The sequence below is a fragment of the Acanthochromis polyacanthus genome, chromosome 3, assembly GCF_021347895.1.
Source record: "Acanthochromis polyacanthus isolate Apoly-LR-REF ecotype Palm Island chromosome 3, KAUST_Apoly_ChrSc, whole genome shotgun sequence".
Taxonomy (NCBI): Eukaryota; Metazoa; Chordata; class Actinopteri; family Pomacentridae; genus Acanthochromis; species Acanthochromis polyacanthus.
This window is the reverse complement of record NC_067115.1, coordinates 28,556,155-28,579,822: the sequence shown is the minus strand read 5'-3', so window position 1 is coordinate 28,579,822 and position 23,668 is coordinate 28,556,155. Positions and strand designations below refer to the sequence as shown.

The window sequence follows — 23,668 nt, the reverse complement described above, 5'->3', positions numbered from 1 at the left end:
ATGCGTCAGCTCTCCACCGGTGACGTGGCCCCTCTTCCCGGTTGTGGTGCCAGGTGTCCTCGGCTCCGGGCTCCTCCATTCACTGGACCTACCTGTGCCTAAATATATATATATATATAATTTAAAAAAAAAACCTAACCATACCTGTGTTAGGAAACAAAGCCGTTTTTAGTCGTCCGGCGTATTTTTAACGAGGTCGTACCAGCCGCTGACTGCTGCCAGCCATGGAGACTCATGGCAACTCGCACAAGAAACAGAAGCTGAGCAACGCCGCCGAGAGCTGGGTGAGTTTTCTGTTATTATGGCCAAGTTCTGTTAATTCAACGTTTCATCGTGTCCTGTCCACCTCCACACACCGGCTGCTAATGAGCTAACAGGCTAGCCGGCAAGGCTGCTAGTTTAATCAGCACACTTACCGTTAGCTAGACTGCTACACAGCAAAGCTAGCTCTGTGTTGTTGCTAAAAATGAGCTGAGTGTTTTTTTTTAAGCTAATAGAAGGGCTTCAACTATTTGCACAGCTGTGATACCATTACACATTAAGGTTCCGGCATCCTTGTGAGTAAAATACCTTTTGAAAACCCCTCCTGTGCGTTTAATTGGTAACCTATTTCTGCAATTGATTGTTGGTTAAGATGCTCAGTGGCTAACTCTGCACTAGAGTGTCTTTGCACATCTGTCAATAATCTCACACAGACACGGCAGATTCACTCTCTGTTATGCAACGGTTGGATGACAACAGAACACAAGTTGTGACAGGCTTTTAAGGGTTCATAAGGTGTGTTAGTTTAATTAAAACGCCTTGGTACTCATGTTAGTAGTGGGATTCCGTTGTGGTTTATTACATTGCAAGTTGTGATGCAAGTCAAGGGCGTCTAAAGGGACAGTTAATCTACTCCTGCATGCACAGTCGCATAGTTTGATTCGTGCTTCATACACTCACCGGCTGACTCTGCACTGCAGTACCTTTAACCATCCTGTTTTTACAGAATCCAACATACTTTAATCTCAGACAAACGCACTCACCCACAGCAGATTCAGTTTAGGTTTTGCAACAGATAAATGACAACAGGACACAAGCTATGACAGGTTTTGAGGGTTTCTAAGGTGCGTTTATACAGATTGAGAGGGCATATAAGATCAACTAGAACAGACACACTATAAGCCAATTCCAAAGCCATGCCCCCTTGTGTATTTAGGGACATTCTGGTGCTGCACTGTGGTTGTGATCCTCTTTGTGAAGGAGATTTACGGAAAAGTCGCTATTGCTGGTCTGCCATGGAGTTTGCATCATGAATATGAGTGGTTTATGGAATAAGGCAGTCTGGTTAAACAAGTTTTTCCATGCTTTTCATAGGTAATGTGCTTCTGCAAGCAGAAATGCTTTTTGATTTCATGTTAAAAGCTTCAGTGCCTAACCGTGTTCTACAATATCTTTAACAATTAATGGTTTTCCTGATTCCAACAAGCAACAAAAGCTATAATAATAGACAAATATACCAATGCAGAAAAAATTGTAAACTGTTTAAAATGTCTTAATTTTTAAATGTTAGGATTCAAAACCCATCTTTGGCTTTGCATTGTTGATTTGACCAGACAAAAACACTGAAATGTCACTTTGTGCTATGGTAAAATGGTTAACTAAAATAGTAATTGCTACTTTACAGGGTGGGGAAGCAAAAATGTCCCTGTCAGGTTAAAAAAAAATAAAAAACTATAAATGGGTATAACTTTTTTATTCTTTGGAATTTTGAACTGATTTACTGAAGAACTCAAATTTAAAGCTTTCAGAACATGTTTATTCAACATGTCCTCCATCAGCCATGATGAAGGGCTCGATACAGCCTCTGAAAGAGGCACAGGCCCTCCTGACATCCTCCTTGCCTCCCATTCCCTGGAGAATGCAGCCTTAAGTAAATCCATATTGGCATGAGGGGTGGCATTAGTCCTCAACTCAATGGCGCCCCATCAGAAAAAATCCAGGGGGTTTAGATCAGGTGAGCTCGGGGGCCAAATGCCTTTGGGCCAGAAGTTCGCGATATTCTACTCACAGAACTTTTGGACCTTGATTGATGTGTGAGCAGGAGCCCCATCTTGCTGCCACACATAGTTGTTGTCAGGGTAGGTGGCCTTCAGCCAGGGCAAAAGGGTGTATCTCAGTAGTACACATCAGCTCCAATTTTCTGATCTGGCTTGAAGAAGTAGGGGGGGATCTTATTGCCATCTGAGCCCAAGACTCCCAGGACCATCTGGAGATCTCTTGGTGCCCAAACTGGATTGTCTGGCATGCGCGAATGGTCCTCTCACTGATGCCAACAATCTTGACAATGTCCTTCTGAGGGATTTGGGCATCCAGGAGATCACAAACCCTATTGCGTTTTGCTTGTTGCTTGCTCACTTCACAATGCACCAAGGTCTGACAAATACTAAAAAGACTGGATAAAGGTAAGGAACTTTGATTTTAATTGTTGTTTTGATTTGGACAGGACATTCAAATTTGTCAATAGGACATTTTTGCTTCCCCACCCTGTAATGCAAATGATCATTCCTTGCAGCTCTACATACGTGTTGTAAGAACCGCCTGGTTCTGGGAAGTCACACATTAAGGCCACTTTTGAGATGATTTATTGTGTTATTAACTTTAAGTTTGCAAGGCTTGACATGTTTTCTATAAATCTGTATTATTGGGCTGCAAGTGAATTGATTTTACACTAAATCTGTATCGTTTCAGGGAATGCAACGTGCAACTAATGTGACCTATCAAGCTCATCATGTAAGCCGGAACAAGCGAGGGCAGGTTGTGGGCACCAGAGGAGGATTCAGAGGATGCACCGTTTGGCTGACTGGTAGGTTACGACGTGTTACTGTAACACATTCCAGGGTGGCATTAATAAATGTTGTGATTTTTTTTCATAATCCTGTGCTTTTCCTCCTTGCAAAGGTTTGTCGGGTGCAGGGAAGACAACAGTGAGCATGGCTTTGGAGGAGTACCTTGTGTGTCACGGTATTCCCTGCTACACCCTGGATGGGGACAACATCCGTCAGGGTTTGAACAAAAACCTTGGTTTCAGCCCAGAGGACCGTGAAGAGAACATTAGGCGCATTGCTGAGGTGGCCCGGCTTTTTGCTGATGCAGGGCTGGTCTGCATTGCCAGTTTCATCTCTCCCTACAGTAGGGTGAGTGACTCTCCAAAGACAGTATGAGCAGCCGAATGAGAGAACGAGACGATTACAGCAATACATGTGGCAAATTTGGCTCTCATTCTGTTTCATTTTTATCATTGAATCATGTTTAAATAAAGTTAAACTTGATCTGATAGTGAACGTAAATAAGAAAAAATAAACACAACTTCTGGTTGGAGTTGTGGAATTTACCATTTCATTGTCAAGAGCCATTTTTCTTTATCATTCACAACGTAGAACTTAGATGCATGATTTGCAGCTTTTTTGTGGTTCTTCATTTCCTGTCCATTATTTGTGACCAATTCTGAGCTGTGTTTGGTAAAAAAAACAACCCAAATTCCTGTACACTGTGTTGTCCTCTTGCAGCAGACAATAACCTGAACTGTTGAACCTGGATTGTGCCACCTTTCACTAACTGTTTGTATCGCATTTTGTATATGGTTATTGTCTCTCAGGATCGTCTCAATGCCAGGAAGATCCACGAGGCTGCAGGTTTGCCTTTCTTTGAGGTGTTCGTTGACGCGCCTCTTGATGTCTGCGAGCAGAGGGATGTGAAGGGGCTGTACAAGAGAGCCCGAGCGGGGGAGATCAGAGGTGCAGTATGATTTAGTTCCATGTGCCGTGCATTAGTAGATACAAAGCTTGGAGTCTATGTTCACAATATGATCCCAACTTTCACTTGATAAAAGTTGATAAATGACTGTGGCATTTGTTGCACGATCCTCTATACTCTTTAGACCTACAGAGGTTGGATAAAAGTGTACTTTAATGTGATGTTGTGTTGCTTAACACAACACAGTGAATGGTCCAGTGGAGCTAGTGAGGGCAAATTTACCAGTTTAAAAATGTTTACACAGACACGGTTAGAAAAAGTCCACTTTTTCCAGTGCAGGAGTGAGATCTTGACTCAATATCCTGCATTTTGTGTCCTTTCTGAAGAGCAGATTGGTCTTTGTTCATTTCCCTTTTGTCTCAGGTCGAAAGGGTGCAATGCAAAGCCTTTTTTTGTGTTTGTATCCTTTACAGTAATATATGTGTATGTGCATCTTTTTGTATTTACATCATAAGTGGTGAAAATCTGTCACATTTGCTATTTTTTGGTCAAATTGCTTCACATTTCCATTTATACTCAACTGAGTTTACATATGTTTGAGTTCAGAAAAAATATAGGATTACAAAAAATAAATATATTTTAAAACTCATTTTGTTGATTTAAGTAGGTCTCATATATAAATAAATACTTGAAAATTACATTTTAAATGCAAAGTACCTCTAACTGCTCTGAATAAGTAAAATAGACACTGGGATTCAAGAGTTTCTCTTTAATTAATTAGCCGATTGAATCTTTAATTCCTGCAGTTAGAGTTCCCTTGTATGTGTAATTTTCTCTGGCAGTTTCCAGCCTTAGTTAGCTAATTGTGTTGGAGATTAGACTTTATATAATAAATTAAAAATACCAGTGCTGCATTTTATTTCCCTCTTCACATTGCAGACATTATAGACATTCTATGCGTATGACAAATAGTTATAAGAAAATATGAGAGATAAGATACAAGTCTATGTCTAAGTCTATCATACTATATCAGACCAAACATTCTGTAGTATCTCTAGAAAAGTTTTATGCCCAGTATTAATCTATATGTAGACTCCTCCTGATCCAACTGGTAGTAGAAAAACGTCAAGTGTAACGCTTGTGCATGCTTGTCAAATATTGTGCAGTTCAGAGCTGTGCAGTGTTGCAAAGTGATACAGAAATGTTAGTCAGAATGACGAAGTAAGTTTGCAACTTCTGCAGAGAAGTGACCAGGGAGCTCATTCAGACATGAAGCTGACACATTCTGTTGCCATCAGATTAAAAGAAAACGGATGTTTCAAGGGGGCTGCACAGTGGCTTGGTGGTTGGCACTTTTGCGTTGTAGCTAGAAGATCCCCAGTTTGCTTCTCGGGATCTTTCTGCATGGAGTTTGCATGTTCAGTGGTTTATTTAGTGGTGATTCATGTACTTTAGGCCCATAAAATTTCTTCAAAATAAGTGGTTCATGGGGCCTGCACAGTGGATTGGTGGTTAGCATCATCGCCTTGCAGCTAGTTTGCATCCCGGCCTGGAATCTTTCTGTGTGGAGTTTGCATGTTCTCCCTGTGCAGTGTGAGTTTTCTCCAGCTTCCTCCCACAGTCCAAAAACATGTTGAGGTTAATTGGTGATTCTAAATTGTCCGTGGGTGAAAATGTGAGTGTGATTGTTTGTCTCTATGTGTAGCCCTGTGACAGACTGGTGACCTGTCCAGGGTGTCTCCTACCTTCACCCTAAGTCAGAGTGACTGGATAGACTCCTTTAGATAGAGTCTCTTTATCTATTGATATCTGAATTTGTTGCTAATGTCTTTTTCCCTTCTCAGTGGTCCATTTCTGGCTTATTATGCTTTTGCATTGTACAGATAGATGGATAGACAGATAGCTGGATGGATGGACCTGCTGTACATTTCATACTGTGTCCATTTCAAATCCATAAAATGATAGAAATACACAAGAAATAGTGTTTGCTGAAAACGTTCCTTCAGAGTTAAATATATTGATTAGAAAAATAGTTTACACTGTGCAATAAGTTCTCTTTTTTCCCAATCAGGTTTCACTGGTATTGACTCAGAGTACGAGAAGCCGGAGGCTCCAGAGCTGGTGCTGAAGACCGACTCCTGCAGTGTGAACGAATGCATACAACAGCTCGTTGATCTGCTCCAGGAGAGGGTGAGGGCAAGAAATATCCTGCATTAATCATCTGTATCCCCAGTAACACCGTCATCAAGTCTTGAAATTCACTTTTCTGTTGCCACTAGGGGGCATTGAAGCATCATTTTTGTATGGCTAATGATGCCAGTGCAGTCCTTCAGTGAAATGAAAACCTTTACCAACATCTTCTTTATGCTGGATATTGTGTTATGATGTCTTTCTAATTGCTCATTTGATATTTTGATGTTTAACTCTGCAGGATATAGTTCCTGTTGATGCCTCGTATGAAGTGAAAGAGCTGTACGTTCAGGAGAATAAACTGGATCTGGCTAAGGCGGATGCAGAGACGCTTCCTGCTATACAGATTGGGAAGGTGATTGTCTAATTTTGATCAATCAAAAACAAAATGAAGCTTAATAGCTCTTTGTTTGTACCGTTTACAGAATAGTCATTAATCTATCCACAGATACATTTGCCAGTATCCTTTTATTTTGAACCGTATGTATGATGAGTGTGTCAAACTGCCGTATGTGTCTGTTTCTATGAACATATCTCCTCAGGTGGACATGCAGTGGGTGCAGGTGCTGGCTGAAGGCTGGGCTACTCCTCTGAATGGCTTTATGAGGGAGAGGGAGTTTCTGCAGTGTCTTCATTTTGACTGTCTGCTGGATGGTGAGATGATTTTGAAATCATTGTTTTCATACGCTAAAATAAAAAATAAAACAGCTTCTGACATTTCATTGCAACAGAAAAGGCACTAGGTGGAGTTGAGTGCTCACAAAATGGATCACCAAAAATGGCTGATGGGTTTCTGTTGGGACATTAGTGCACAATTCCCAGCAATTGGATGAAGTTAGTGCATTTTATGCATCACTTTCTGGTGCTACTATCGCTAAACCATCCTGCAGGTTTTCTAGAAATTGAGTCTCTTCATCAACCTCTTCTTAGGGCTCATTCAACAGCGTCTGGCATTGTAACATTTTCAAGTTTTGTGTGATTTGTAAAGGTTGAACCCTCTGTTGGCTGCACTCCTCGGGTTCCATTTTTTCTGTTTTCTACTACAAATGTAGTACTTTGACTAAACGGAGCATTAAATTAGATGAGCAAGTAAGTCCACAACTCCCTTTATGTGTCGCTGCACTGGACAATGAATGTTGTGCAGTGTTGGATGTACTGAGAGACCTAAGTACACTACCGTTCAAAAGGTTGGGGTTTCCCACAAAAGCTCACACTTTTCTTCAAGTGCTAGCATAATTGCTGAAGAATTTTCTAATCATCAATGAGCCTCTCAGCACCATTAGCTAACACAATGTAGCATTAGAACACAGGAGTGATGGTTGCTGGAAATGTTCCTCTGTACCTCTATGGAGATATTCCATTAAAAATCAGCCGTTTCCAGCTAGAATATTCATTTAGCATGTTAACAATGTGTAGACTGGATTTCTGATTTATTTATTGTTTAAAGAAAATGCTTTTCTTTCAAAAATAAGGACATTTCTAAGTGACCCCACACTTTTGACCGGCAGTGTCAGTGTTAACCGAGGTGGCATAATCCCGTTGATAAAATCAGGAGTGAGGCTGGAAGTCATGAAGTGTTGATTCCATTCACACCCAGCCCTCATGAGTGTCTCCATTTTTTTTTTGGCAGACTTTTAAAAATGAATCATATTGAGTACAGATTCTGTTTGTGTAATTACAGCAGTTTCTCAAGTATTGTTTGAAATTCCAAGAAAAAAAAAAAACGTCACTTTTGCTGTCACTATTCAAACATCAGCTCTGAAGTGTGGTGCCAAATACTTTGTTAGATACACACACACGGAAATGAAAAATACACAATGTATAGTGGGAGTTAACATAGGCTGTGTTTCATTTTTAACATTTTGACAGGTGTATATGAAACAACTGAAGGATAAAACCATCTACATCTCACAGCTTAGAGTAAAATTAGAGGCAGACATATATAAATATAGACGTGAAAAGTCATGATTCACTTTCCTGTTTGTCCCAAGGGAGAGGGACGAAGAGGAAGAAGCTTTTTGTATTGATTGACACCGCACACCACCGTTTGTCCATTTTCACTTCCTTCCTGGGATTTGACAGTGAAAGGATTGATTGCACACACACTCATGCTAAAACTGGTCGGGCAGCATGAAACTGCAGCTAATCAAGAAGTCTGGAAAAATAAACAGAAATACAAATTCAAGATTGTGTCTCCCTCGTTCAGACATTTGGCAGTCCTGCGTGTGTGTTTTATTGGAAGCAGCTGTAAGCTCTGCACTGTGACAGGGGGGACCAGAGAGGGGTCCAGCGGGAGGCAGGGGCAGTCAGCATCCCCTCCTGTCCACACGGGACTTCATGTGATGTGAGGTGAAAAGCGTGCCGGCCTCAACGTTTTCATCAACCTGGATGGCAAAATTAATGTGCCAAAAGAGGGCTGTCACCACACTTATCAAATCGGGAAAAGAGAGAAAAGGTCAAGCTCCACTGTGGCGGCGAAGGATTTTTCTTCTTCTTAAATTGCAGGCTTGAAGACACACTAGTCTGTGGTTTAGCCGTATATTCCATATTTAGCCTGGAGGCGTACAACATGATACTTTACAAGAATGGTGAGGCTCTCGTGTTGTGCATTGCTGATCTTTAAACACTTTTACCTGACTTACGCCTTACGTCTTATTTTTAAATGAACAATATACAGTTTTTTCTTTTAAATAGGTAAAATTAACTTTTTTTGGCAAAGTGAGAAAGAATTTAATGTTTTGTTTTTTACCAAATTTCTTTAAAATCAAACAGAAAAATGCCCTTTTACCAAGTGTACAGACCCATAATTCAGTACATTTGCGGGCAGCAGTTATAGCTTTGAGTCTTTGTTAAGTACTGTATGTCCAATCAATTAAATCTACCAGAGGTCAAGTGCACTTAAGTTCTGGACGATTCTCAGGGATAATTAAATCAAACAGGAGGCATCTGACTACAACCTGGACTACAGCAAAAGGTCTGAATACCTGATGACATATTTGGGTGTTTATTTTGTGTTTGTAGTTATGTGACGATTGCCGTTGGTTTGTCTGTCTGTCTGTTAGAAACATTATTCAAAAACAGATTAATGGATGTGGATGAAATTTTCAGGGAAGGTCAGAAATGACACAAGGACAAAGTGAGCGTAACAGTGCCTTCTCATTCCATAGGTGGGGTGATCAACCTCTCGGTGCCTGTGGTGCTGCCAGTGTCGACTGCAGATAAGGAGCGTTTGGACGGTGTGACAGCCATGGCCCTGGTGTACGAGGGCAGACGAGTGGCCATCCTTCGTAACCCTGAGTTTTATGAACACCGAAAAGAAGAGCGATGTGCTCGACAGTGGGGCACCACCTGCAAGGACCACCCCTACATCAAGGTTAGTGTCTGAGACTACAGATGCCTTCAGGCTCACGGTTTGTGTTCCTGGAGTAGGGCAGGATATTGGTAATAATCTCTGGTTGAGAACTGATCTGATTCCTTCATCGGAAGCTATGGTGTAGTGGCTGTTGTTTGGGTGAGGGCCCCTTTTTACTGAAAATGGTCAAACACAGCACATATGTGAGCTTCTTATTACTTCCCTGAGGAGCACGGCGAAGTTATGTGATGATCGGCGTATGTTTGTCTGTCTGCTTGTCTATTAGTAACATTACTCAAAAACTTGAAATTTTCAGGGGGGGTCAGAAATGACACAAGAACCAAGTGATTAGATTTTGGCAGTGATGCAGCTTATAGTCTGGATCCACGGATTTGTTAAGATTTCTATATCATTGTGAGATAGCGTCACTGTATCCATGACAAATTAACACTACATCAATTGACTGCTGACGATCACATAATTGAGATCCTTCTACAAATCCACTGCTGTGGACTTATCAGGAATTATCTGTCGGAAAAGATACAAAGAACAATTGATTAAATTGTAAGGGTGGCGGGTGATGGGACTTCATGTATTTAGGTCACACGATTCGGTATCCGTACATAACACACACGTGTAACACACACAGCACAAGGTCATTTTGTTTGCAAGTATATCTATATTAAATGGCTACATTCTATGTTGCCATGATTTCTGATCATCAATAACTAATAAAAAAGGCTGCATTTCTGACAATGCCATATGGGGGGAATGAACAGCCTTGTCTGAGTACTGCACTCTCTGAATATTTTTCTTGTTCATTACCTTTTTTTATTCACTTGTGTTTAAAAAATCAGTTGTGACTTTTCTACGCAGTTGATCTCTCAAAAGAATAAGACTGTTGAGCATCGTACATGACTCCTACCAGGCCAGCAGTGGACAGGTTGGATTAATTTTAAGTGTGGAAAACAAATCACAACATGGTCCTGAAAGCATCTTATAACGGAGCCAAGTGGCTGTTGATCACATCCCGCAGACACCTCTGCTGCTGACAGCACCCACATTTTTACGTACAGTTTGCCAGATCAAACTGAAGTCAGTCACTTTGTAAAGTATGGATATCAAAGGGCATTCACATGATAAATTACATGTCAACAAAGCTAGTGACACGAATGTGTTTTTCTTTTTTCTCAAGTTCAACTTTTCAGTGTCAGTGCTGGAGCTGTGTTCTTTACTGCCTGGTTTCTAAATAGCCACTTTGTGTCACATTAACATGGCACAGGCCAGTGTTTTCAGTAACTCTAGCACAAGAGACCGATAAAAGGTATTGCCTCATACAATAGCAGCCAGAATGAATTGGTTTGAAGCATTGATTTTAAGCAGTTCTCAGAATTTATCTTGGAACGTCAGTTTCCTCCACAGTCAACAAGAGAGCGGCACTGATGCTTCCTTGAATGTAAAATTGTATTAAGTGCACACGATAGGCTTGATTGTAAACACATTTCCTGTTTACAGAACTAGGATCAATGACAAAAGACTAAACCTGCACTACTTATAAAGGTGTTATCGTTTTGCTTATTTTAGCAAATAAATGCTATCCTGTACAGCTACACGTGGACTAGCAGCACCAGATGTTTCAACTAAGCACAGACGTCACTTTAATCATCACGTTGAGCAAAGGCAGGACAATACTGGAAGACTGCTCACTAATTCACTGTTTGTGTTGACACGACATCAGCCGGGCATCTGCAAGCGGCCGGATAGCTAGCATTAGCAACCCAGCAGGGACAGACTGGAAAAAATTATAATTCACACACCGTTCACATGACTTTTAAGGCTTCCACTGCGCTGTATCTCACAGCTACAAGTAATATCCTGTGAACAAACACAAACAGAGCATCAGTCATTAACAGTCTATCCCTATTTTAAATGCATTTTCTGGACTGACAACTAGATAGGCAGTCAGCTAACTATCTCGAGTCACGACAGGTCCTTAAGCTGCAGCTGGTCCACACCGACATAACATTTAAAACAAATGTGACACGTTTCCTAAGAGCAATTGCAAAAATCAATCTTGGATTTTTCAAGTACAAATCACTTTCAATTAGTTATTTGTTGAATTCTGTCCAAGCCTGAAAGCTGAATATAGAATATGGGCTAATATGTCAGAAATGTAATAGAAGCTTGACTTTTGGCAAATAAATACTGAGCAGCATCTGCAGAGCTCCAGACTGTCTGTCTCGGAGTGCTATGTGATAAACACTGCGCATGTGAAAGCAAACTGCCTCCCTGCATTCGGCACTGATAGAACACAGATCCCAGCTGGCCTTTTTACATTGCTTATGGAAAGACTGAATAGGTGGAGGAGAGGAGCTTTTCTCACAGTCTGTCAGGACGCCCAGTGTAATCACTTGATCTTTCTGGTCCACCCTCGTTTTGCAGGTGTTATATTTGGATGCCGAGTCTCTCGCTCGGCCTCCACTGAAATGTGTTTGAGATTGGACTGTGCGACTGCCAGCTTCCACCTTTCTGCTCACCCAACCCTTCTGCAAATATATCCAGGAATTATTTCCATCTGTGTCCTATCGACTTCTGCAGGGCTCAGGTAGACTCTGTGGCGAAATAATGTCCCAAATTGATCCTGCACACGTTGCAGAAAGTGACGTTGGCTTGTAGCTGTAAAAGAAAATAACTGTCTGGTCTTAGTGACAGAAATAGTTGTGTAATTGCCCCTTTTGTTTCCATCTGTGTGGACTTGTAGTGCAAAGTTAATTTTAAAAACTGCTTGTCTAATTTTATATTGTCATTGTTATCAGGATTAGTGCAGTTGCTAAGTTGACCGCAAAGTTGAAGACAAAACTAATAGTGCGCCGTTTGACGATTTCACTCCCTGGGGTCAGACTTACCGTAAGCCTCGCTGACTCATTTTAAAGCCCTCTGCTGCTAAACTTTCTGGCCAGCTTGAGCACCAGACAACAGCTGTCTCAATATTTCAGTGCAGTTGGCAGTCATTTTTAATTTTAGGGGATATCTCTTTTTTTCTGTATCACCTTGTTTATGATGAAATCTGGCTCAACTATGTGCTTTAAGATGCATCAGAAAGGATGCAAGGTTCATAAATTGGTACCATGACTCTTCACTGTCAACACCTGATGTCTCAATGCTGGCTTTAAACACATGCTGTGTGCTCTGTATTTCCACAACTGTCATTCTTTATCCCCTCTAACCTAATGTGTGTTCAGCCTGCTCTGATTAAGGTCTCACTCATTAAAGTGTGTGTGTATACAGAAGTGTATGTTTTAACTCCCTGCACCGGAGCCAGTCTGTCAGCACACCTCTGCACTGATAGCTACAACATTTTGATCCCGTTTCTTTTCAGTCAGAAATAAGCGACTCAACATAACATGTAGTTAATCCACTTTTTCCTGTTTATCTATCTGTCAGTCAGACAGGAGCCCTTTCCACCGGAAGCTGTGGTGTAGCCGCTGTTTATTTGGCTAGGCCCCTTATTCACATGTGAAGTCGTGGGGCACTTAAAATGGTTAAGATGTGGATGTGGAGGCCTCCTCCTTTGGCTTGTCCATGTAGACATTATACTTTCCATTTATTTCTGTTGGACAAATAAATTGACTTGTCTATGCCGCTGATCTCTCCAAAGAATTAGACTTTTAGGCATCTTTCGTGGCTCTTATCAGGCCAGCGGTGGACAGGCTGGATGAATTGGAGTGTGGAAAACAAATTGCAACATGACGCTGAAAATTTCTTGCAATGAGCGGAGCCAAGCGGCTATTTTTCACATCACGTAGACACCTCTGCTGCTGACAACGCTTAGATTTTTTTTGTATAGTTTGCCAGATCAAACTGAAATCAATCAATTTGTAAAGTGTAGATGTCAAAGAGTGTCCACATGAAAAACTAGGAAAGCACTCAGAGAGCTCAGTACACTGCTAAGGCTGTTCACTCCCCCATATGGCGTTGTCAGAGATGCAGCATTTTTTTTGGTTTTAGAAAAGCAGCATTTGTTTGTTATTGATGATCAGAAATCATTCCAATATAGAATGTGGCCATTTAATATAGATCTACCTACAAACAAAATGACCTCGCGCTGACCACAGGCGTGTGTTATTCATGTGTATTTTATGTTACGGATACCAAATCGTGTGACCTAAATTTGTAGCAGGCGGCAGGAATTGATGGGACTCCCCCACAATTTAATCAATTGTTCCTTGTATCATTGCTGATGTGTAAATCCTGGTAAGCCCACAGTGGTTGATTTGTAGTAGGATCGCAATCATGTGATCGTCAGCAGGCAGCTGACGTAGTGTTAATTTGTTGTCATGGTTACAGTGATGCCGTGCTGCTATCTCACAATGATACAGAAATTTTTAACGAATCCGTAGATCAGACTATAAGCTGAATCGCTGCCAAAATCTAATCACTTGGTCCTTGTGTCATTTCTGACCTTCCCTGAAAATTTCAAATTTTTGAGTAATGCTGCTAATAGACAAGCAGACAGACAAACCAACGCTGATCGTCACATCACACCATCGCATTCCTTGGCTGAGTATTAACATGCCAGCAACATCAGTGACATGGATGAGTTTTGTTTTTTTTGTTTTTTTTAAATCAACTCTGAAATCCTCTTTTTGATTCTATTTCTGTCCCTTTTTGAGTTCTTAAAGCCTCAGTGCTGAAGCTGTGTTTCTTTCGTTGTCTAGCTTGTAGACATTTGTCTCTTTGTATCACGTTAACGAGGCACAGGCCAGGGGTTTCAGTAACTCTAGCTACGGTCTCATAAGTGCCACAGGATGCAAGCAGAAGATATTGCCTGAAACAATAGCAGCCTTTGCCTGCATCCTGAGCACTTTCGTGACATTGTTGGATGAATCTCAGGAGGGGAAAATTTCTCTCCAGTGTGGTCATGAGCTCATCACCAGGTTTTACCATGGAATACAATCGGATTTTGTCTCTGCACTGTTATTCAAATTAAGGTAGCAGTTGTGACCAAATGCAGAAGGATAGACAAGCCAGAGTTTTGTTGGCGGTTTAACGACATATCGAGACTTTGATTTATGCTGCTGTGTCCCTGTTGCAACTGTGTAATAACTCAGGGCTTTTATTAGAATTCACACAGGCCGGCCTCCAGTGCAGGCAAGTTTATAAGGACCATAGTGCCTTAAGTCTGGATTATGTTTGAGTTGTGTTCACTGTCATGATCATTACGGCTCTGTTTTTAGATGGTGATGGAAAGTGGAGACTGGCTGGTTGGTGGAGACCTGCAGGTTCTGGACAGGATCTATTGGAACGATGGACTCGACCAGTACCGACTGACACCCACTGAGCTGAAACAGAAGTTTAAAGAAATGAATGCAGGTATGGTTCAGTAAGTTCAGCTGGCCATGGCTTATTTTCAGTTTGAACTAAATTGAAATGGTGATGACATCTTGGACCAGAGAGAGAGACGATAATGTCACAATAATTATCAACTGCTAGCATTTTTTTTTCCTTTAAAAGAAGAAGGCAACTTCCTCTCACTTCTTTAGTGCTTGTAGTCTTTGTTTAGATTTTGGTACAGCAATAGAGGAGTTGGAGGATTATGGTGTGATTCAGTCCTTCACCGATGACACACACTGTATGTGGTTCCAGAGGTCAGGCAGTCTGCAGCTTGATTATCTAAGGCTACATTGTGGCCTGTTGTTTGTCTTGTACAGATGTATACAGATGTGTTTGATTGCAGCTTAACAAACCTCTCTCTATTTAGATGCCGTATTTGCCTTCCAGCTCCGTAACCCAGTCCACAACGGCCACGCTCTTCTGATGCAGGACACCCACAAGCGTCTCATCGAGCGAGGTTACCGCCGGCCCGTTCTGCTGCTCCACCCACTGGGAGGCTGGACCAAAGACGATGACGTGCCGCTGCCGTGGAGGATGAAGCAGCACGCCGCTGTGCTGGAAGAGGGCATCCTAAATCCAGACTCCACCATTGTTGCTATTTTCCCTTCACCCATGATGTACGCGGGGCCAACTGAGGTAATGATTATTAAAAAATGTCACAGTGGAGGTCGCATGTTTAAAGTTTCTTTAAACAAAGGAGAACAAAATGGATGCAGCACTGAATAATGACAACAGACACAGAGGGAAGAAAACTGTCACATACTTTTCAAATTTTTTTTAGAGTGAAAAACGGCAGGAAAGGGGATTTAAAATTGTCTTGGGACCCTCTGTTGAGTGTTTCCATGCCATGCACAAACATCTCCGTGTGACTGAGCGTAGCTGTGTAGCTGGGAATCTTTTAATCATTCACTTATGATAATAGGAAAGCTATGGTGCAAGTTATTGAGAGCAGATTGCAGGCTAGTGGATGACAGGCAGTGAATTTATTTGGTTTGAATTTCTGAATGAGAGGTTTTGAGGGGCCAGGAACAATCTCAGCCTCACTGTTCTAGTTCTGCCTTTGTTAACCCATTATAAACAGCTTATACTGTAAATATTTGAACTCCTTCTGAAGAATTCATGTTCTCTAGCAACACACTGAAAGCCTGCTTGGAGCTGAAGCCGCTTGTTTCGTATGTCTAATCTAGAAATCACAGATCCTGAAATATACAAATTACATAGGCACAAACCCAATGGAGGTATTGTTAGTAATTGTCAAGGATTAATGGGTAGATTTAACAATTATTTATAATGAGAAACAGAACAAGAACCGCATGCTTCTAGTGACTGCAAGTCCCTAAGGGGAGAAATTGAAGCAGGCTGGCTGAACTTATATGGAGGTAGATCAGGTCTGCTAAAAAGGGAAAATTGTAAAGGCACTTTTCAGCTGATCTTCTATAATTATACCTTAGACTGCTTTCTATTGTTTCTCTGTATCATTCTGAGGTCCTGCCCTTTCTGTGTGAAGTGTCTTGAGATCATATGTTATAAATTAGTGCTGTTTGAGTGAAATGAGTCGAATTTTTTATTTACATGCAAATAAACAAATTATTAATTTAATTGTTTATGTATTAATTTAATAGTTAATTATTAAGAAAAAATATGTACATTGTAATTTCAGTGACAATGATATGTAGATCGTGAAAGTTGAGCAGAAAGCCCTGTGAAATACAAGACAAGTTTATATATAAGAAATTCAAAGTGCTTTACAATGGCAAAGATAATAAATAACAAAGACGATTTTAAAGGTAGACATTAAAATCATGTAAATACAACCTAATTTAAGCAATAAAATCAAATTTTATGATAATAAAAACAAAGAAATTAAAACTTACATAAAAAAACGGAGAGAGATAAAATAAAATCACTTGAAAAGTAGAGTGCAGTGCTGGTATTAAGGCAGTCAATGCCAATGACCAATCACAGGCTCATATCCTCTGTGTTATCATAATTAATTGGTAAATGGTTGGGGGACGTTGTAACCAGGGGATCTCTGCATGTCTGTCATAATTGTTTATTCATTCCAAAATTGGGTTTAAGCAAAATATCACAGTCAGCTTCATGTTTTAGTTATTGCTAATCAGTAAATGTTAGCATAGCCACATGCTAAGCTATGCCATTTTGACGTTCTCATCAATTAAGTTATTATCTCTGTTCATAAATCCTGCTTCTTCCATAGCTACAGTTTGTCTTTTCACTCCTCGTCCACAGGTTCAGTGGCATTGCAGAGCACGAATGGTGGCTGGTGCCAATTTCTACATTGTGGGTCGTGACCCTGCAGGCATGCCGCATCCTGACACAGGAAAGGACCTGTACGAGCCCACTCATGGAGCCAAGGTCCTCACCATGGCTCCAGGCCTCATCACGCTCGAGATTGTACCCTTTAAGGTCGCAGCTTACAACAAGGCTAAAAGAGCCATGGACTTTTATGACCCGAAGAAGTAAGTCCTGCTTTATGTTGTAATGCCATTGTTCCGGTTTGTTTCTTGTGGTCTTACAGGCTCTATATGATGCTCATGGGTGGTTTACAGGCCGTACTCTCACTAAATTAAAAAGCTTATTTGTAGACTTAGTCCCTAGTAATACCTCACATTTAGCCCAATTAGACCGAGCAGCCTAAACAGTAATTATATTCTCTAAATTAATTACTCATTAGGCTCGTCTTGTTTACAAAGAATCTCTTTCATCCATTTTCCGTCTTTCTTCTTTTCTATCTGCAGCGAAGCCAAGACTAACAGCGATTGTTTTTCTTTCTTATACAGTTAAATGGTTTAGTGGATTAGTATGAGCTTTGATGTTGCTCAAAATTACAGAGACCTGCCATTAATTAAACTCTGTGTATGGACACTGCACATGACGACCAGCAGAAACCATGCGCATTCTTTGCCTTTCCTCCAGGTTTGATGCAGCTTTCTCCATCGGGTTACGCAACTGTAGCTGTGCTCAGCCAGAAATGTTGAAATTAAATGTAGCCAGACTAATCAAAGGATTTGCTTTGTTTTCCATGATGCATATTTGAGTGCAAAGTGAACAGTTGATCAGGGACATCTAGTTCTTCTGTGAAAACAAGTAACAGTGCTGCTAGAAATAGTATGTTTTATATACTGCCGACATTTTATTTTATCTTTCCTTGGCTTTGAAGTGCTACGACCAGCTGAGTGCTCTGTGTTTGAAACTCCTCATCAGTTTCTGAGGGAAAGACTCACAGTTGGAGTCAAGCTTTATGCCCTATGTGTCTTCATATGAGGGCTTAGCTCTAAAATAGGCCTATGTTGTTGAACAATGCCACAAATTATCAGTCTAGATTATTTAGTAAAGTAGAGAGGTAACAGTGAAATTAAATGATTTGTTATCAGTCTGAAAGTCAAGGATTTAAAGTGTTAATTTCACCTAGACACAAGCTGCGTTGTTGTAAAACACAAAACATTCAGGAAAATGAAATATAAAAGCAAAAAATACATAAATATATGTCACATTTTACATAAGTCATGAACAGAGTGGAAGACGAATATGTGTATGTAAGCATATTTTATTCTTCATAGTCATTTTTAAAAAGCTCATGTCTTTGATAATCAAGAAAAATTTACACGTTTCACTCCCTCTGGCAAAATACATTCTACTTTATTTTTACTTATGTGACAATCGGCATTTGTTTGTATGTCTGTTAGCAACACTACTCAAAAACAGATTAACGGATGAGTCAATTTTCAGGGGAGGTCAGAAATGATACAAGGACAAAGTGATTAGATTTTGGCAGTGATGCGGCTTATAGTCTGGATCCACATATTTGCTAAAGATTTCTGCATCATTTTGAAATAGTGGCACTGTCACTGTAACTATGACAACAAGCGAACACTACATCAGCTGCCTGGTGATGATAACATGAAGACGATCCTGCTACAAATCCACCGCTGCGAACTTATCAGGACATATCCATTAAAAATGATACAATGAACAATTGATTAAATTGTGGGGGTGTTTCCGAGTCCCATCAATTCCTGTCTCCTGCTACATGTTTAGGTCACATGATTCGGTATCCGTACATAATGTACACATCCATAACACGCGCCTGTGCTCAGTGCAAGCTCTTCTTGTTTGTGGGTACATCTATATTAAATGGACACATTCTATGGTGTCGTGATTTCCAATACAAATTTTTTCAAGATTTCAGCCTTCGGAAATGATACGACTGAGCAGCCTTGGAGTACTGCGCTCTCTGAGTGCTTTTCTTGTTTACTATGTAATATAATTTTGTCTATCATTTTCAGGCTAATGGAAGCGAGTAAATTCAAGAGTATTGGCATTCCAGAGTCTGTAGTGGCCATTTGGTTAGATTTATGACCTTTCATTCCCTCAAACACACTTGCTTTTCCAGATTTCAGGAGTACAGATGCTCAGCCTAATTACAATACCCCTCAGTCTTTCTCTACGACGAAAAGGCTCACATCGCAGCAAGCTGTTTCTAATTTGACACTGTATAAAAATGTTCTCAGAGGAATTTGCCTGGGGCTCCTTTACCTAACGCCACAGGATCTGCAAAGTCTTCTCCCCAGAGTCCTAATGTTTCAGAGCTACAAGATGTTCTCTATCATGTGATAACAATTACAACATTTACTCCTTCAATAGCATGGCTTTGGCCCTCTCTGAATGTGAGCTCAGTGCAGATAAGTGTAAATGTCTGTTAACAAGATGTTTAAAACTGTCTTGATTATCCCTCGCAGTAATTTATAGATGAGGAGAGTGAAGACGTGAGGAACTTGTGCCAGGGCTCTGCTTAGTGCTGCTCGAAGATTAAATCTTTGGTTGCTTGCCTCACATAAAGATGATCAGATCTTTTCTTTACAGGTGAACTCAAAGCGCAGTGAGAAATCTATATGTCGTAAAAAGAGGAGGGAGGAGTTGTCAGAATGTCTGAAAGACGGCAGGTGTCTGCTCAAGGAAAACTCACGCAGAGACAGAAAGTTTGATTCTATTATGTAGCACCAAAGTACCCAGTAATTTAGTTTTTTAACCTGTCTGAACTAGAGGAGTAGCAGTTAATAAAGCAGTGTTAATGCTTGTTTGTCTGTTTTGAAAGTGTCTCATAAAAGTCTGAATTCCTGGCATTTCCACAGACACGTCAAATACATAATCAGAATACCACACTGATCTTCTTTAGGGCGTGTTGTCACATAATGGACCCAAAGCATTTTCTGCCACACCCTACCCATAGACCCATTTTTCTTTAAACTGACTTCTGTCCCCTAATAGTTGTACAGGACACCAAATGTGTTTGTGTACTGATACTTTTTGGAAACTAGACATTTATTTTTGGTTGGATCACTTATGTCAATCAGAATGGTTAAAATGGCTTAAATCAAAAACAAAACTCGAGCTACTTTAAAAAAACAACAACTATTGATTGATTGATTATTTATTTATTTCAAACCAGCTTCTGACACCACCAAAATCAGACAATTTACATAAATAAATAATTAACTCCAAAAATAAGTAACTATCTTGGCTTGTTCTCATTAAAAGTATTTTTTTTAAATATCAATGTATACACTGCTGTTCACAAGTTTAGCATCTCCCAGGCAATTTCTTCTTCACTTTTTTTCATGTGCTAACATAACTGCACCAGGGTTTTCTAATCATCAGTAAGACGATTAGCTAACACAATGTAGCATTAGAACACAGGAGTGATGGTTGCTGGAAATGTTCCTCTGTACCTCTATGGAGATATTCCATGAAAAATTTCCAGCAAATTTCCACATTAACCATGTCTACACTGTATTTCTGATTAATTTAATGTTATCTGGATTGAAAAACAGCTTTTCTTTAAAAAATAAGGACATTTCTAAGTGACCCTAAACTTTTAAACAGTAATGTGCGTATTTACCTGTAATATAAAACATTTTGATTTAAAACGGCTACAATCAATACTTTTATTATAACACATGGCAGTGTTAAAGAATCTGCAGTTTACCTCAACCTCATGGAGCTTTATAGAGTTCCAGCTGTTTCCGTTGACTCTCACTGCTCTCATATGGTTGTTTTTGGCCTCAGCAGACAACTGGAACTGTCTTCTCAGCAACACCTGGTGGACAGACTAAATTGTTGCTCCTTGCTGGCGAATATAGTGGATCAGGTGGGCATGAACATCCATCCATTATCTACACGCTGCGTAATCCTCATTAGGTTCGCGGGAGGCTGGAGTCTATCCCAGCTGACTTAAGGTCGAAGCGGGGACACCTGGATAGATCACCAGTCTATCACAGGGCTACATATAGAGACAATCACACTCACATTCACACCTACGGGCAATTTAGAATTACCAGTTAACCTCAGCATGTTTTTGGACTGTGGGAGGAAGCCGGAGTACCTGGAGAAAACCCACATGTGCACAGGGAGAACATGCAAACTCCATGCAGAAAGATCCCAGGAAGGCCGGGACGCGAACCAGGCATCATCTAGCTACAAGGCGACAGTGTTAACCACCGAGCTACTGTGCAGCCCCGGACATGAATATGATTCCAAATCAATTCTAAAGCTTGTTGGTTACCACTAGATGCGCAAATAGGCTGCTCACAAATTTAGATGAAACTATGATGATATGTCAGTTTTTCTTCCAAAATCTGATTCTCCTAAGGGACCAAAAAATCTCTTGTTCCAGGCCGAGGTTGAGTTTGGTCGATTTTGTGGCAGACAGCAGTGTGTAGCAAAAACCCCGAGAGTACCTTAAACATAAATCTACATGTTGACAGTCGGCTGTACTGGCCTCACTTTCCAACCGCTGCTCATCCAGCGTGCTAGTTCTTTCTGCATTGTGACATTATCTCTCCTCCCGCAGAGCCATTTTAGAGGAATTTCCTAGCTGGGAGAAATGGTCAGCATGTGAGGAATATGTTCCCATGCACAAACAATCACTGTGCCTCATTTCACAGGGCGGGATGTGTCATAAGCTTCATTTTGGTTTGCAGAAATGTGAACTGGCCCGGTCCAGCTCGCTCTCAAACAGCTGCTGGCGCTGTTGGCTCACGGTGCCGTTGATAAGAATCTTTCCATTGATTGAAATACGTCTGCTACTTTAAAAACCCTTTTTCTTTTAATTGCAGCCATCAAGATTTTGATTTCATCTCGGGCACACGCATGCGTAAGATGGCCCGCGAGGGAGAGAACCCTCCAGACGGATTCATGGCACCGAAGGCCTGGGCTGTCTTGAAAGAATACTATAAGTCTCTGGAAAAGGCCTAAAGGTTAAGTCTCGAATGAATAAAACATGGGATCACAGAGTTTCTACTAATGTTTAACGAGATGAATGTGGGGACCACTCACTCACTTCTATCAAAAAAAAAAAAAAAACACGCTCTGGCCTCCGTCTGTGTCACTTTTATGCTAAACTGTCGGTCATGAAACTGGTCTCAGTTTTTAGTCTCGTCACATTTGTGTTTTAGCTGTATGTTGCTTTATTTAACTAAACTTACTCTGACTGTGAAATGTAGTAGGACAGGTCCGTACCAAACAAAGTTTTTTCAAAGTACCGGTAGGTGTTTGTCTTTCTCACTAACTTTATGACTGTATATTGTGATGACTGGTTACAAATGTGTTACATAAAAAACAAATCTAAAGATCAAGAAGTCTCATCATGACCTGTATGAAGAGTACTGTTGACCAGTACTTTAATATTCTGGAGTGAATGTTGGGTATTTGTGATTTCAAAGGAGAAAAGGTTATGACACCTGCTCAGTCCACTAAATGCACTTCTGAAACTCAAACGAGTAGCTTTGTACTGTATGCGTGCAAGTGGCTGCGGCAAATGCTCCAAATTTGAAGTATTTGAAGTAAAAATTGAGTGCCTTGGTCTTCAGAAAGTCAACTCACACGATGTCTTGCTCAAATTAAGAACCACACCTGCTTTTTGTCCCACTTGTCAGGGAATTAAAATTCAGTTAAAGCTGTTTTTATGAGATGTACAACCTCAACCTTCATTTCACACTTATTACCATGTTTTGTTTAGTCTATTTATTCTGTCCTAACATTTCCACGTTTCTCATTTTAACTGTGTTGTGCATGTAGTTTTGATGCTTCAGCGTCTTGGTATTTTCTTACTTTTTCATCATTTGTATTTTTTCCTCTCAAGAGTTGCTAATATTTTCCATGTGGTAATTCATTTTTAAGAGTCGGCCTGTATAATCAGATGGTTGAGGGTTAGCAAGGGATCAGATTTGTAATCTTCCGTCTCCAATAAACCATTTTTAGCAAAAAAAAAAAGAACAGTGTGTTTACTTTTCCTTTGTCTGATCTTTGCATTTGTTGCACGTCACATGGCATTTGGTACACCAAAAGAGTTTTAAATGCATAACATATTCTCAAAGAATTCCAGCTAATTTTAAAAGACCGCATGGATTTTCATGTATTTTAGTCTAGAAAGTGGTTTACATTGATGAAAAGTCTACTTTCAGCTTTGTGATCTTGCTGTACTGCAGTTTACATTCTGACAGCTCAATAGCTTTAAATCTCTTTGTGACTAATTTGCTTCAAGTGTGTTCTGTCGTCTAGATGAACAATGCGTCTCTTCAAAAGTACATTTCTCCAGTTCGGTTCTTATTGCCTGTTGGAACTCGTTTGACCTCCCAGTCGGTCAATGGGCTGTATATTGAATGAGACAGACCCTCTAGTGACCCCAATCAGACCTAAACACACACACACACTGTATACTGAGATCTGCAGCTGGCTCCCAGATGCAGTGAAGGTGCAATGTACTGTACAGGGTTAAATCTACACCGAGAAGAGTAGCTCTGTAAGAAATGCCCTGGATACTTCATCTAATCCAACTCCCAAGATGTAACGAAGAGACCTGCCAGCAGCAATTTCTTCTGCTTTTCACCAGATCTTGTTCAATCTCAAATGCAGATCAAGCTGGGACCTCAGTGTGACGAGACAAAAGACAAGCTGGGGGTTTTTTCCCCCCCACAG

General features: G+C 40.6%; 2 protein-coding genes across 2 annotated transcripts in view; one reads left to right on the top strand and one right to left on the bottom strand.

The window, feature by feature from the left end:
• The window catches only part of gstcd (glutathione S-transferase, C-terminal domain containing), a 457,968-nt gene that overhangs the window by 29,941 nt on the left and 404,359 nt on the right, over positions 1-23,668 (bottom strand). The window lies entirely within an intron of this gene.
• papss1 (3'-phosphoadenosine 5'-phosphosulfate synthase 1) lies at positions 6-22,963 on the top strand. The gene is made up of 12 exons (XM_022214009.2): positions 6-284; positions 2,731-2,845; positions 2,941-3,176; positions 3,638-3,776; positions 5,807-5,925; positions 6,167-6,280; positions 6,468-6,579; positions 9,093-9,298; positions 14,515-14,650; positions 15,039-15,307; positions 16,922-17,151; positions 21,808-22,963. Exons 1-12 carry the CDS (start codon positions 225-227, stop codon positions 21,944-21,946), a joined length of 1,875 nt encoding a protein of 624 aa, XP_022069701.1. The 5' UTR covers positions 6-224; the 3' UTR covers positions 21,947-22,963.

Coding starts and splice junctions, on each gene's coding strand:
- papss1 (XM_022214009.2), top strand. CDS start 225: ATGGAGACTCATGGCAACTCGCACAAGAAACAGAAGCTGAGCAACGCC. Junction 2,846..2,940: donor ATGCACCGTTTGGCTGACTG/GTAGGTTACGAC, acceptor CTCCTTGCAAAG/GTTTGTCGGGTGCAGGGAAG. Junction 14,651..15,038: donor GTTTAAAGAAATGAATGCAG/GTATGGTTCAGT, acceptor CTCTCTATTTAG/ATGCCGTATTTGCCTTCCAG.